The sequence below is a fragment of the Cynocephalus volans genome, chromosome 17 (assembly GCF_027409185.1).
Source record: "Cynocephalus volans isolate mCynVol1 chromosome 17, mCynVol1.pri, whole genome shotgun sequence".
Taxonomy (NCBI): domain Eukaryota; kingdom Metazoa; phylum Chordata; class Mammalia; order Dermoptera; family Cynocephalidae; genus Cynocephalus; species Cynocephalus volans.
The window spans coordinates 38530361-38546900 of NC_084476.1; the positions used below are offsets into that span (position 1 = coordinate 38530361).

General features: G+C 45.4%; 1 protein-coding gene across 1 annotated transcript in view; it reads right to left on the minus strand.

Annotated features, from left to right (window-relative positions):
• TMOD1 (tropomodulin 1) overlaps positions 1 to 16540 on the minus strand; it is an 81338-nt gene that overhangs the window by 42506 nt on the left and 22292 nt on the right. The window contains exon 3 of the mRNA XM_063081559.1: positions 1284 to 1440. Within this exon, the coding sequence (XP_062937629.1) occupies positions 1284 to 1440 (157 nt within the window). The remainder of the gene's footprint in view (positions 1 to 1283; positions 1441 to 16540) is intronic.

The following is a 16540-nucleotide window of genomic DNA, read 5'->3' on the forward strand; positions in this document are numbered from 1 at the left end:
TGGCTGGGTGCTAGGGGTACTATGTGAGCAAAAACAGCCCAGATCTACTGCCTTCATGGAGCTTTTACAGGTACTGAGAGAGATGACAAAAAAAGAGATACTGATAAAATGTGAATTGCTGTGAAGGACACACACAGGCTCCTGAGATGGAAAATAGCCAAGAAGGGAGCCGAAGGGGGACTGCATGTCCTAAACAGAGTAGGCGGCTTCCTTGAAAGAGAAGACAGTACAGTTGAAACCTAAGGAATAATAATAACTAATACTTACATAGCATTTACTATGTGCCAGATGCTGTTCTGAGTGTTTTATATATATACTAACTCACTCAATCATCATAACAGCCTCATGAGGCTGATTACTATTTCTATCATTCCCATTTTATGGAAGAGGATATGGAGGCACAGCAGGTTTGAAAATGTACTTCAGCTCACACAGCTAGTAGGCGGCAGTACCAGGATTGTAACCAAAGTAGATCTAGCTCCAGGCTGTGTTTCTAACCATTACAACACCTCTTACAGGGGAGAAAGAGCCAGCCATGAGGACAGCATGGAACTGGGCAGTGGCACCAGCATTCTGAGAATAAAGAATATGTGCAAAGGTCTTGAGGTGGGAAAGATCTGGAAAGTTTGAGGAACAGAAGGAGGTCTGTGAGCAGCAGGGCAGCAAGCAATGGCAAGAGTGATATAGGAGGAGGGCAAGATGGCTTGGAGGGCAACAGGAAGTCTGGAAGGGCGGATAGTCAGGGAGTGGCTCTCTGTTCCCTTGGGCCTTTTCCACTCAACCCTACTGTATGCCAGGCCCTGTGCTGGCTAGGTGCCAGAGAGTCTTGCAGGGACCTATGAAGGAAGGGATGGATGCTGAGCTTCTGGAGGGAGAGGAGCTTTGGAGGAAGGGCAGAGCTGGTTAGGATATCTCTTGCTCCTGGTTTGCACAGGACAGTCCTCCTTTAGGCCTCATGTCCTGATGGCATTATTCCTAGTTCCCTTTTTCACTCTCAGAAGTGTCTAGGTTTGTATGAAAAATAATCAGGATGCTCTAGTGAGAGAGGATTTAAGGAAAAGTTTTGGTGGTCTGGGTAGACTTAATTCTTCCCTCATTCTACCCAAAAACTTCACTAATTCTACATCATACATCGATGCCTGTGGAGCTTGTGTCTTTTGGCCAGGTGGGGATGACGACAAGGAGTCCCAGTCACATCTGGCCCAACACAGGGCCTGGCATACAGTTGGCACTCAGTGATGCATGGGGAATAATATATTCACAAGAGCAGCATTGTTCAGTACCTCGTTTCTCCCCTGTGTAGGGGACCAGATCTTCTCGGTCCTTAAACTCCTTTGCTTGCTTTTCCAAGTGATCCAAGAGCTCCTCTCTTTTAAAGGGGCCTGTGGGCGCCTTGGTGGTCTGATCCTTCTGCCTCAGGCCTGCAGGCAGCAGTGCATTCTACATTGGAGGTGGTGGGGGCAGGAGAGAGAGAAAGAGAGAGAGAAGAGAGAGAGAGAGAGTGGTCAGCTGCTGAAGACTTGCATTTCTCCTGAAATTCATCATTGAACAGCAGGGACCTCAGAATTCACTGAATCCATTCCGAGTCCCTCATTTTACATGGAAGGAATCTGAAACCCCCAGAGGGGCAGAGGCTTGCCCAAGGTCACATGCAGACGAGGGGCAGAGAGAGGCTAGGACTCAAGTCCCTCAATCCTCTGGCGTGTCCATGCCTCTAACGTTTTTGCACGCGAGGCGTGAGGGGTAAGGCAGCCAGCATGGGACTGAGCACAGAGGGGTGCTTAAAGAGTGTCTGTTGAGCAATAAATATGATTAAGCTGTTTGGATGCATGAAGTAGATAAAGTGGTTGGAGACAGAAGAAGCCAAAGGGGTTTGAGTTAGTGCCCTGGAGGCAGAATCAGGCAGGAAGAAGCAGAACCAGAAATAAGCTGGAGAAAGGCTCCGCAGAGCTGCTGGGTGGGCGAGGCATGGCCCTCCCCGCTGCCTTCTAACCTCCTGACGGGTCTGTGCTCATGACACACTAGTTGTTAAAAATATTTTGAACGTCGCCCCTGGAGATGGGTCTCTCAAGAAAGATAGCATCAACCAACAGTTGCGTTCTCTTCTTCAAACACGGGCAGGCTTCTAGGTGTGGGCTTACTACTCAAGCAGATCCCTAATTAAGGTGGATTTGAATCGCCCTAATGGGTTTCACTCTAACTCAGCTCCCAGCACCTTTGAGAGGCAAAGAAGTTTGTAGCTGCAAGGATGCTTAGAGATCATCTAGTGCATACATCCTCCCTTTAAGGGGAAACTGAGGCCCAGAGCAAGGAAAGACTTGTCCAAAGAGTTCCAGGGACAGATCTAGAACAAAACCCAGGGTCCTTCTTCGGATTTGGGGGAGGAGGGAAATCTTCATTTCTAATCATTGTGCACTCCTTGCCCCTTCATTTGGAGAGCTAGCAGAGGATACCTGGGAGGCAGGTAAGGGCAGAACTTCACCCAACTTCTTGTGCACCCCCAAATTGGCCAAATTGGAGAGTCATTCCATCTCAAATCCTTGTGCCATGAAAATGCATATCTTCAGTCACTCACACACACTCCAAATCCTACCCTGAAAGCCTTTTCTGAGTGGGGAAGATAGCTACCTGCCTGGATCACAGAGGGGAAAAGCTTGGGAGGGAAATGCTACAGTTTATTGAATGTGGATTTCTTAAGTTTCACCACCGTTTAACACCACAGTGCTGTTCCACTAAGAGTAGTGGCTGCAAGATTGGGAGACTGGGGTGTGACCTCACCTCTGGGAGGGTGGGAAGTGAACAGGGCTGGGCACAGTGCCCTGGATAAGGGCCTCTCTGGGTGTGTGTATAAATGCACTTAGGCCACAGGTCAGGAGAGACATTGGGGAGTTGGAGCATTTTATGAGAGGACAGCCAGTAGGTAGAAAATCAAGCCTAGGCTGATTTGGGGATGAGTATCAGGAATGTAAGTGATGCCATGCACATTCCAGTTTTCCTTAAGCAGAAGTTCTCAGATATTGTCCACTACGATAGGCAGTACAGGTGATGCTCCCAGGTGAGCCATGCTTCTGTGGACATGTCCATGGTTAGATGGACTTCTCGTGCTAGCTGTGTGTGTCCATTTCTCTACCATGGCAGGATGCTCACTGTGGTGTAAGGAAGTGAGAGAACACTGCCCTGCAAATGTCCATATGTGATTATCCATAATTAATAATCTAAAATTTTTGTCACATGCCTGCACCTGACAGTTGAGCCCACGTCAGGCTTAAGCCCTGACTTGGTGTAAGGATGATCCAACTACATGATCTTGGACAAGTCCTCTAATCTCACTGTGCCTAGGTTCCTACAGCTATAAAATGTGAATAATGATTGTCACTCTCTCATAGACTTGTTGAGAAAATTAAGTTAGATAAACAGGAAGAGTCTCAGCATAGTGCCCAACATAGTGAACACTCAAAAATGATTACTTATTACCACTGCTGTTGTATAACAGATAAAATATATTTTAGTGGGAGATTGGTTACCCAAATATGTATGTTTAACAGGAAACGTATTATCCAAATATAATATAAAATTCAAAAAATGAAAACACGCAAATATAAAGTGAATGAAGCCCTGAAAGCAAGTGCTAATGCTTCACCCATGATCCCCACAAGGGAAGGCCTGCAGATCTTTGTCGCTCCGGGGCTTTGATGGCTGTGAGGTGCTGGGGCACACGCTGGCTCAGTGTTGCGATGGGAGAAATCCATAAGGTGTAACTGAGGAGAAAAGGGTTTGCAAACTCATGTCTCTTTTCAAATCTATCTGATAGAGTCCACTGATTTAGTTAAAGCGGGGTTTCTCAACCTCAGCACAATTGACATTTTGGCGGAATCTCCTTGTCGTGGAGGTTGTTCTACCCACTGTAGATTGTTTTGCAGCCTCTCGGGTCTCTTTCTCATCGATGCCAGTAGCACCATTCCCCCAGTTGTAACAACCAAAAATGTCTCCCAACATTGCCAAATGTCCTCTGAGGAACAAAATTGGCCCTGATTAAGAACCACTGCTTTAAACTGAAGGCCATATAATTATAATAGAATAAGGATTTTTTTTTTTATTGAAAGCAGTTGATTTTTGAAAAACAAAAATTTCAAAAGCCTTTTCTAACAATTCTTAGCTTATCAAATTTTTTAAGTAAGACTTGAAACTAGCAGCCTCATTAGGAATTAAAGTTTATTTTCTTTCCATTAAAGGGTACATTTAGCAAAATATCACGATTTTCATCTAAAACGAAACATACTTGCATATTTTTTAAACTCCTAATTATGTATCATTTTAACTTGTTTTCAAAAACAGCATGTGACCTCATACTGTACAAAAATTAACTCCAGTGGGTCAAAGACCTAAATGTAAGAGCAAAAATCATAAAACTCTTAGAAGAAAAGCTAGGCATAAATCTTTGTGACTCTAGATTAGGCAATGGTTTCTTAGATATGATTCAAAGACCATAAGCAACAAAAGAAAAAAAAATAGATAAATTGGACTTCATCAAAATTAAAAACATTTGTACTTCAAAGGACACTAGTGAAAAGACAATCCACAGATTGAGAGAAAATATTTGTAAATCATATATCTAATAAAGAGTCTAATACCCAGAGCACATAGAGATCTCTTGTAATTCAATAATTTAGAAATGGGCAAATGATCTGAACAGACATTTCTGTACACATGAAAAGATACTCAACACCACTACCCACTAGGCAAATGCAAATCAAACCCAGAATGAGACAGCACTTCACAGCCGGCAGGATAAGAAAAAACACAGACAATAACAAGTGTTGATGAAAATGTGTAGAAATGGGAACTCTCATACACTGCTGGTAGGAATGCAAAATAATGCAGCCCCTTCGGAAAACAGTCTGTTAGTTTCTCAAAAAGTTAAACATTGGGTTACCATATGACTCAGTAATTGTAGTCCTAGGTGGAAAAGAATTGAAAACATATGTTCACCCAAAAACTTGCTACATGAATGATCACAGCAGCATTATTCATAATAGCCAAAAGTACAAACAAGTCAAATGTCCATCAACTGATTACTGGATAAACAAAATGTGGTAGATCCATACAATTGAATATTCTTTAGCCATAAAAAGGAATGAAGAACTACAACATGAATGAACCTTGAAAACACTATGTTAAGTGAAAGAAGCCAGAGGCAAAAGGCAACATATTAATTAAATAATTCCATTTATATTAAATGCCCAGAATAGTAAAGTCTATAGAGACAGAAAGCAGATTAGTGATTGCCCAGGGCTGGTGATATGGACTGAAATACACCCCCCCCCCCCCAATTCATATGTTGACGCTCTAACACTCAATGTGACTGTATTTGGAGATAGAGCCTATAAGGAGGTAGTTAAGGTTAAATGAGGTCAGAAAGGTGAAGCCCTGATCTGATAGGATTAGTATCCCAAGGCAAGTGGATGAGATACGTGTTGGAAAAGACCTTGTATATAGGACTTTGATGTCCTCATTTACAATTGGAAATTTGCTTGTGTGAGGAGGGCAGCAGCTAATGCTTGGGTGATCTCCCTGTCATCTCCCGACAGGGAAGTTAGTGTGGGTTTTAAGGAGAAGGAATTTCTAGATGCTCTCTGATCTTAGCCTATAATTATAGCTGTTAGATACTCGGGAGTATGGGGACTGTGGCACATTGGACCTTTCATGCCCTGCACTACTCGGCTCTAGTGTATTGTTGACATGTAGGAATGTGGATGGTGTTACTAGATCTGATCATTTCTATGTAAAATCTCTTGATTTAAAAATATTGACATGTAGTCCAAACATTTTAAAGATAATGTTCAGGCCAAATAAAACACATCTGCAATCCAGACTCAGCCCATAGCCTGCCATTTTGCCACATCTGATCTAAGATTCCTTTCAGACTAAAACTCCATGTACAGAAAGTCAAGATATTCATTCATTTATTCCACAAATATTTACTGAGTGTTCTTCCCAAATCAGGCACTGGACTAGAGGGAGAAAGAGGTACATATACATGGGTTTTTAATTTAGAGTTTAGAGTTTTTTAAGTTAGGAACATAAAGTTAATATGCTCTTGGAAATAATTATAGGGAAAAAAATTAGGCAACCTTTCCTACAGTTCCCTACTCCTGTTTTTTTCAGTAGTGACTTCCTTCTAAATGTACAATAAAAACTGACATGTGTGGCTTGACAGGTTATCTTAGTCTAATTTTCATACCCACACTCTGGAGTCCAGTTGTCCAAAGGAGAATGGAAACTTTGACACATCCTATGCTCTAACACCCTCCAAACAGGTGCCAGTAAAGCTAAATATCAAGTATCTACACAATTATTGTTGCTATAGATAGACAGGGCTATGCAAGAAGCTATCCTGGTCAGAACCATTGTGGAAAGCGCACAAGCAGGCAACACACACGCGCACACACACACACACACACAATGTATTAAAAGGATCATAGACTCCCAGCAGCTCAGAGGTGGAAAGCCCAAAGAGATTCTCTAGGGTAATTTTTTCATTTTGAGGGAAAACCGAGTCATAGAAAACTGAAATCACTTGCCCAAAGTCACACAGCTTGTTAGCCACACTGCTAGGAAGCCTGAGCATACATATGACACTGTATATAATGATACTGTATATAATTATCATGCTCAAAGATCAGTAGGACTCTCTTCACACTGGTGGCTAGCCATACAAAATGTCCTTTAATCTGGTCCTTCATAGTGACAGAAAACAAGAGATTTTATTCCTTTTCCTAAATAAAGCAGCTATGTCTAAGAACAAAGCAATGCAAAACATGTCCCCTTTGGTTTGGCTCTGGGGGAGGCCTGGGTTCCTATTCTGTGACTGAACCACCCACAGTTCCTTAGAAGAGGACGGACCAAGTGGTACTACCTCTTTATTGGGTATTGGGAGGAGCTGATGGCCAGGGAGAGGAGGGGCTTTGTCTGAGGTTGGTCGCACGCTGGATTGAAAGCCTGGGATTCTTGACTTCCATCCCATGGAAAACTTTCCATCCCACCTGACTGCCTTCCTCTAGGAATAGATCCTGGAAGAAATAGATGCATGGAGAAACCAAGGCCCAGGGGCATGGAGTTACTGTCACATGGTAGAAGTGGCTTAACTTGTCAAAATTCCCACTGACCCCTCTCCCCTCCTCCTATTTGAAACAATTTAACCTAGCATGCCCTAGAAGCCTCCTCCTTCTCTCTCCCTTCCACCACATCAGGCAAGGCCAAGTGTCCTCTGACTGCATTTTAAAAGGCATTTGACTGAAAAAAAATTTTTTAACTGGCCTGGAGGACTTTTATTTTCCAGTTATGTGTCAGGTCTGTTTCTCCCTGCATAAAATGAGGCATTTTGCTCTGCACTACTGGCCAGCGGCTTCCAGGTCCCACTGGCAATCACTCGGTGGGGCTTTCTTGTCACATAACCTAACCTGAGTGTGAGAACATGGCAGGGGCAGGCAGGGGCCAGCCCACTCGGGCCCCGCTGACAGAATCTTGACATCAGGTATAAAAGGGACAAGCAGGATCCAAACCTCTAAGAGCCCCTCTCTCTCTAAACATACCACTCCCCGCTAACACACATACTCTGGGCTGCTTCTTCTCTGCTTTCTTTCTAGAAAGAGTTAGGCCTTTGGCTCAGCCACCCTGACCTTGCTACAGCGCTGGCAAAACCCAATAGCTGCCATTTCCCCAGTCAAATTTATAGGGTATTAATGCCAATGTCCAAAGGCATCCCTGGGGCTAAAGTCTACTAATTGTTTGTTGTGGGACCTATTGGTCATAACAGCACACTGTCTCTCTCTGGCATTCATGGCACGTGGTGGGGACAAACCTTCCCTTTCTGGCTTTCTCCCCATCTTCTTTTTCTGCCTCAAACACACAGAAAATGTTCCACATTCCTGTTGTGCGGGACACTGGGTCTCCCAAGATGATGAACGTGTGATCCGTGCTCCAGAGGGGCCCATGGTCAGAGAGAAGACACATGTCCTAGGGTGACCACCTTACTCAGCCCTGGGCTTCCTGGAGGAGGTATTTCCTGAACCGAGTCCCAGGGGACCAGGAAGGAGACAACCAGGTGAAGAGAGGGAGGGGAGGGGCGTCACTGGGAGAGAGAAAGCACAGCACAGGCAGACGCCCAGCAGCTCTAGGGACCTGGCTTGCTGGGGGAAGGAGTTAGGGTAAGTCTGAGGCTGCAGTATTCTGACATGTCTCCATCCCATGGGCACCACCCTCATTCAAGCCCTTGTGCCTCTTGCCAGACCGTCAGGGCAGCCTCCTGGATGGTCTTCCTGACTTGGGCCTCTGCACCTCCACTCCCTTCCCCCACCAGCAGCCAGACAGACCTCACCAACATGTTGTGATCACGTCACCCTCAGCACACTCGTAGGTGCTCAACAGCTTCACTGATCTATAGACCCATTCATCAGCCAGGCACACAGAGCACTTAAAGATTTGACCTCAACCTGCTCCTACCTCTCCAGCCTCCTGATCCTCTTCCCTTCTTCTAGGAGTCCATGTTCTAGCCACTCCAGCTCCTCCACATCCCACAGCACACCTGCCCTCTCACACTGCCATGTCTTTGCTCGGGCTGTGCCCTCTGTCTGGAGTTCTATCCCTCCCGCTCCCCTACATCCACCTTTCAAAGCCCTTCCCTTCGGTGCCCTGTTCAGCCCTTGCAGTGCTCCACATTGATCTGGCGATCCTCTTTCCAAACTCTCCTAGGCATCCTGTCAGTTCTTATATAATGCTCATCCTACTCTGTCTTCGAGCACATTTATGCTGTATCTCTCTCCCCAAGGAGACTGGGTACTCCTCAAGGGCCAGCAGGGGTATAACTTAGTCTTCTCCCAGCAGCAAGCACTGGGTGCTAAGAAAATGCGTTCTAACTTGTCCACAATCTCACAACACTGATGCTCTAGCTGGGAAAAGGATATTCCTTGGATACCCTTCAGGCCCATATCATACCTGCTGCTCCACGCTGTCTGCCGGGCCACCCAACTGCTGGCTCCAAGCAGGTTTTTGTCTTTTTTTTCATATACTGAGGTTTTATTTGAATGATAAAAATTTTAAATTTATAACTCTGTTTATTCCATTTCATGGAAACACTGTCTTTTTGCATCACTCTGAAGACATCACTCCTGCTTATTCTAGAATCTTCTGTTTGCCTTGTCATTGCACCCACTGGTATTAGTTCTTCTTTTGATTTCAATTGGTGCCTATCTGTACCCGTGTTGATGCTCCTCATCTGGTGGTGGGGGGGACACATTATGAAAGGTGCCAGAGTTGGGGGTGTCCAGGATGGGACAAGGGCTCATTGATGGGGGTTTTGGGAAATGCCACACTACAGAGTGAGACCTTTGTAATGTTTCCTTTGGGGGCCTGGATTTGGTTAAGTTCCTGCCAACACCTCTCACTTCATCTCAGGGATCTTGGCAGAGCAGACTAGCAGGCCATCAAACTGGCCAACCCACAGTGACAGACTCAAATTGTCCCTGGTATTATCCCCCTCTTTTAGTAATAAATGCACTTCCACTTTTTAGCTGACCACTTGGCCTCTCAGATTAAAGACTACATTTCCCAGGCTCCTTTGCAGCTAGGTTGAGCCATGTAATTAAGTTCTGGTAAATGACTGGAGAAGTGTCCAGTGGTGATTTTTGGCAACTTTCCTTAAAAGACTTGAATTGTGGCTTTTTTCATTTTCTTCCCCCACCGTCCCCTTTTCTCTATTCTGACACCTAAAATGTGGCTATTACAGCTTCTACCTCCGACCATGGGGATGAGGGCTGTAACCTTAGGGATGGCATGAAGATGACTGGACAGAGCCCAGGACTACGGGAGTTTGGGGAGTGAGCTCCTACCAGCCCTAGACTGCCCATCTCCAGACTTTTACTTGAGAGATGACTAAATCACCACACAAATCATGTTAGTCTGAGTCTCTTCTACTTGCTGCCAAGCTGCACCCTACTTGACAACCTGAATTCTCATCCCAGACCTGTGAGGCCACAAACAAGGCACTGGTGCTCTCCGGCTTTGGAGTCCCCGTCTGTAAAATGATGGTCAAAAGCCCTTTTACTTTGAAACCTTACAATAAAAGTGTGAACTCCATAAAGATGTAGCTCATTACTAGTCAGTTTCACCACCTTAGGGCATCATTGTTTACTTCCATTCAACTGAACAGACACTGCATTATGAAGGCGTTCTGTCAGGGCAGCAGCATCTGGTGGTGCAAGTTGTGTGCTGCATAAAGCCAAGGGTGTTGTTCATTCTCTAGTTTATTTAAACAGCATCTCCTAGACTTGTGCAGTGCCCAACTTGCACAACTATATATGGCTGCATTGTGTCCGTGGTGGTACAATGTGGTTCCAAGTCTCAGAAAGCTTAGATCACATATTCAGGTTCAACAAACATTTATTAAGCACTACTGTGTGCCAGCCACTGGGCTAGGTACCTTTCATATATCTAATCATATTTACATAAACAGATGTGTAAGTGTGTATGTGTGAGAGAGAGAGAGCATGTGTATTTGTTTAAGCAAAAACAAAAACCTGTCATGTGAAGTAGAACCAGAGTTGCAAACTGGGAGGCCTATAGTTCAATTAAATGCAGAAACTTAGTTTGGTTTGTTTGGTCTGTGCATTTTGAATGAGATGCCAACATTTTAAAATAAGGAGCGTGCACATAAAAATCCAGATTTCTAGCACTTCTTGAAAAATTAGATGATCTGGCAATACTGGGCCTGCACTCTCACGATGGCAACAATTGGTGAAACTGAAAAGCAGGTGCCCTTTATACAAACTCCCATTTGCCTTAGGCCCTACCACTCCCTATTGTCTCTGACACAGAGGCCAAAGTCAGTTAATACATATCATTGCTGTTGCTTTTCTTCCTGGAAGTTTAAGACGCAATAAAAATTTTCTTACATAGGCACCTCTTTCAAAAGTGGAAAAGTAAAAGACAAGACAAGATGGTCAAGTGCCTCAAAAAGCTGACCCATCTTCCTTCTTTCATTTACATTCCCTACCTAATGTTGTGGACACCTGGTTTGCTGCCTCTTTGGTAGAAAGCACTCAGTAGAGTGGGAGAGATGGGGAATAGATTGTGGGGTGGAAAGGCAGGGTCCTATAGTAATTTATTTTCTTCGTAAGGATGATCTGAACAAAATAAAGCAAAATTTTAACATTTGTCAAATTTGGATGATGGGAATGTGGGCATATTCTGTCTCTCCTATACGGTTAAAATGTTTCCTATTAAAGGAAACTGCTCAGTGTCCTCTGTGTGGGACAGGTGCTGTGCTGGGGGCTTGGAGGGGAAGGGTCAAGAAGGCTTCCTGAGGGAGAGGTGGGGAGTTCAGGCCTTGAAAAATGGGGGGAGATTCCAACCTAAGCACCTGAGGAGTGAAGGGCTCCAGGTCCCAGAGGTCCCCCAGCCAGCAAAGGCAGAGAGGAGAGTGCCGGGGAAGGGAATGGGTTGGGGAGGTGGTCAAGGGGCCAGAAGACAGAGGATGGGGTAGGGACACTCTGACGCCTGGCCTGACTTGCCCTCACCCCCACAGGCCCATCCTCAGATCTGTGCACGGCTGCCAGCAGTGTTTCTAAGGATGTGCGCCTATTTTTAGAGGAGAGATTTATTTCTTTCCATTTCAAGTGTTTACTTCTGTCCTGGGCTTGCGATTCTGCCGGTTTGTGTTATAAGGGCAAAACCATGGCCCTGTGGACCAAACTTGGCTGCTTTCTGGATGGCCAAGGGTGCCCTCCACAGCACAGAATAGAATTTGGGGCATGAGGAGGGAGGATTTTACGATTCTGTGGAGTCTGATGGGAAGCCACGTGGTGTGACAGGAAGGCCCAGGTTCGTGTCCTGGCTCTGCTGCTGACTTGCTGTGTGACCTTGAACAAGTCCTTTCCCCCTCTCACCTTCAGGGTTTTGTTGTTTCGATTTTTCCTCACTTAATGATAATAATAATAATAATACCTACTTCATAGAATTGGTAGGATTTGATGAAATACCTAAATCGCCAAGTGAAAGACGTGTCCAGATCGGACTCAAGAAATCAAGTTTCTTTACTTGTACCATGTATGTATCTGCCAGGGGTGGGCGGGGTGGGGTGGTGGTGGATGGTTTCTAAGTGTGCTTGGAGCGCTGAGATTCTACAGTTCTAGGTTTTCTTCTCCATCATTTCTTCCTGCAATTCATGGCCCCTGTTCTCAGAACTCCTGACACAGGATGAGCTCAGGAAGGCAGGGCCTGCCTGAATTCAGTCTATCACTTAACAGCTGCGTGATTCTGCGCATCAAGCCCCTTATCTATAGAACAGTGTTACCCCGACCTAGGAGGATCCGTCTCATAGGATCCTTGTGGAGATTTTATGGGATGATATCCATAAAACGCTCAGCATAGAACCTGGCAAGTAAGAACATCTCAATAGAGAATAATAATATTGTCATCATTATTATTTCAGGCTTTGCAGAAAGCCTGTTGTTTTCCATCATTGTTTCTGTGGTTATTTTGTGTCACAGATTCCCAACAGCTGACTCTAAAATCAACTCTCAGGACCCCATTTTTTAAAATAAGGTTGGGATTATCTCCACTATCTTCTCTCCTGCAAATATTTTGATCTTTGTGCTGAGACAATTTTAAAAATATTCTGCCTTTTCCTCAAAGCCTTATTAACAAGCAATCTTGATAGTTAAATTATTTGTTTTAATTGCTTCTTAATTTCTTTTTTAAAGATTATTATTTATGGTGAAAATAATGTAACAACATGAAAGGAAATCAAATTGGAAAGAACAATTTGCTGGTAATCCCCCAGTCTATTCTCTGAGTTCCCTTCTGGGGTGGGTTCCACGGGTGCTCACAGAGGGTGGTTAACGGCACAGGTTACTGGACCAAGACCATCAAAGTTGGAATCCAGCACCACCCAGGCTGCATCCTGAGCAGGCGACCTCATCTCTCTAAGCTTCAGTTTCCTCACTTTTAAAATGGGACTAATAACTGAAACTTCCCAGAGGACTAAATGAGAGAATTCATGTAGGGCTTTGTCCATGGCACACCCAGGAAATGTTAAATATCTAACGATCATATAAGAACTACACTGTTCTTATATGCTGTTCCCTGCACGAATCGCAGTGACTTGTCACTCTCAAACGTCTCTGTGCAATGCCCCTTTTCCATACTGCCCCGTGCAAAGGCAATCTGAACTGAGGAGTTGGCTCAGCTTCAGAGCAGCATCCACTTAACTCCAGAGAGATGAGAAAGGGCAGATCCTCTGGGGAATCAGTCAACAGCAGATACTTTTAGCACATGAAGCATTCCTTTCCCGCGGGAGTCCAAATGCAACAATCTCATGATAAGCTCGAGTTTTTCCAGAGTGAGAGATAGAAAGTTTCAGGGACTTTTTTTCAAAAGTGCACAAGTTTGGAATCCTCTGCTGCAAACAGAGCTGCTTTCCAACTCCTCGTATGCTACTCTGTCACATGATACTGGGGCTTAACAATTACATAACTGAAAACGTCACCCCTGAAGTGTTTGCTGAATTCAGGTAAGAAGATAGCCAGGATTGGCTCAAATCATCCATAGTTAGAGCTGGAAGAGGCATCAGAGGGCATCTAAGCTTACTGCATCCATTTTACAGATAGAGAAACTGAAATCCAAAGAAAATCACATGCGTAAGTCCAAAGCAGAGCCAGGACTGGAAGACAGACTTCTGCATCTCAGGCTCTTTCCAAGAAGAAAGGGGAATGATTTTGCTTACAACATCCTCCTGAATCACGAAACCAAAGCACATCTGTGGCCCAAACCATCTTCCTGAAGACTTGCATGAAGCCTTAGAGCAGCGTGGCTAAGACATGAACTCTAGAGCTATACTGTGGCTCTGTTGCTGCCTAGTTGTGGGACCTTGGACAAGTTACTTCACTTCTCAGTTTCCTCTTCTATAAAATAGGGACAATAAGGGTGCCTGCTTTATAGGATTACAATGGTTAAATGAGATAATACCTTCAAAGTGCTTAGAACAGCACCTGCACATAGTAAGCCATATAAGCACATGTTAAACAAAAATCAAAACAGGAGGTATATGGAATATAACAGAGAGGGTAGTGGCCTAGGTGCCAGTGGACCTGGGTTCTGGTCTGGTTCTGTTTGGATATTAGACCCAGAGCAAGTTCTTTCCCCTCTCTGGGCTCAGTTCCTGCTCTGTAAGTTGGGGGCGGGGGGTGGAGGGGTGTTGGATACCTGCTGGCCGGCTAAGAGGCCTCTCAAGGTCTGCATACCTTTGGCCTCTCCCTGTGTTGTGATTTCAGAGCCAAGGGTGGGGGTGAAACTCGAGCTGGAATGTTTGTGCTCTCAGGAGGAAGGGAGCCCCACTAGGCCCTTTCACAACTTACATACTGTCTTGCAAATCAGGTAACAGAGCAGATTTCAGTGAAGGGGCCAATTGTGTGGCTGGGACAAAAAAACCACTGGACTCCATTATCTCCTATCCTCTCTCTGATTTCTCTTTTCTTTCCCTTAAATGGAGAGAGACAGGGGTCTTTGAAAACATCAATCGTGAAACCACAGTGATATGAGAACCACAGGTCTCAGATGACCCATACCTACCCCCACACCCATATGCAAGATTACTTTTCTCCTGCCACAGTGGGACGTGAACACACTTTGGATGGAGCCCGTTTGAAATCTGAGTCTCCACGCCCTGGTCATGTGAATCCAGGCAAGTTAGTGGGCAGCCCAGCCTTGGGTCCCCCATCCCTACAGTGGTCCCAAGCAGTGTGGCCTTTTTCCTGTTAACCACCTGGGTAGGAGAGCTGGCTGTATAAGAGGTACAGAGGCTCTGGCAATGCACTGCTGAGGCCAGATACTCTGATATTGGGGTGGGGGCCCTGTGGGAGCTCTTTGCCAGTTTAGGGGTGAAACTGAGCTCCCACTGGGACCTCAGAGCAGTCCTTAGAGGCTGTGCTCTCAGTTCTGTGAGGGCTCCTCCCTTTGCCTCCCCTCCCCCATTCCCAGGCCTGACATGGGCTCTCATACTCGTCACCATCTGCCCTATTTGCAGCCACAGCCTAATCTAACCTCACCCCCATCCAGCAGCTCAGGGCAACTCCAACAGCCCAAAAGGCCAGAGACAGGAGCACCCATCCTCAGCGTCAGCTCCCAAAGCTGCCAGGACCTTTAAGTCACTGCTCTCCAAGGGCTCCCAGGCCTACTGAGAAAAGTCCAAACTCTGCAGTCTGCTTTGCAACCCCACCCCCGCATCATCTAGCCCCAATTCCCTTTCTGGTAGCATCTAACCCTTCGCAGAAATCACACTGAGACACCACCTCCCCAATTACCTTCCGTACATGAGCTTTTGCTTAAGGCCTTCACTTGGTCTGGAATTAGGAAAATCCAGGGCCCAGTTCCAATATCACCTGCTCTGCGAAGCCTCCCACCAGTAAGAACTAATCCTCTCTCTGAGCTCCCTGTCTGCTCCCATTTAGGATGCAGTGTGTAATGCCTGCTTCCCCACCAGCCTGAGCTCCTGAAGGGCAGAGTCCCTGCCAGGCTCTGCAGTTGGTGCCCAGCACAGGGCCTGGTGCTCGGCAGGTAACTGAGCCACATTTCTTGAGTTAAGTAGAAGTGCTACATCCTCCTTTTCTCTCACTTTTTAAAGCTGCTTATTGTTGTAATTCTATGCAACATGATCTAGGATGGAGTTAGAACAGGATAATTTTATAGCCGTGAAGCTGGGGCTTGACTGTTCCTTGCTTACATCATTGTTTTTACTGAAACCTGGGCTTGTGGGGACAGAGGATGCAGCCTCCTCAACCAGAGCAGCCCCCTCAGGGACCTTTCTCCTCTTGGGCCAGGGACTCAGGACCCCTAGACAAGGATTCTGGGTTATCTAGAAAGAAGCCACTTAATCAAATCTGGAGATAAAACCAGGTTAAAGCTCGTTAAAGCTTAACCCTGAAAGGGACCAGCCAACTCCATTATTTTACAGATGGGGACACCGAGGCCTAGAGAGGGATAGCAACTGGCCCAAGGTCACATGGAGTCAGAGACAGGGCCACGGTTGAAAGTGGAGCATCTAACTTCCAGTCCTGCATTTTTCTTGCTAACCTGTGCACCCTGCACATTAGAAGTGATTATTCGTGGGTTAGTGAACTGATATCAAAGCATTGTTTTCTTTATGGATCGCTTAAACCAGAGCTGAGGCATGACTGTTTTTTTTTTTTTTTTAAAAGGGTGTGAAACATTTCATTTTCAATTAAAAATACATCAAATGGAAAATTCACTTAATTCAGTAGCATTCATTATCTATCTTCTCTGTGCTGGGCATTGACCTGGTCACCTGGGATATAGTTATAGGATGAAGACCCCTGTCTAGTAGGCCAGCTGGGAATCCGTCCCTGAACCCTACTCTCAGTTCCAGCGAGGCTTGCCACACCACGTGCGTGGCTAAGGAGTCGTCTGCCTCTTGGTGCTGTGTATATCCTGACTGCAGAGGCGAATTCTGATCAAACTTCTTAAATGT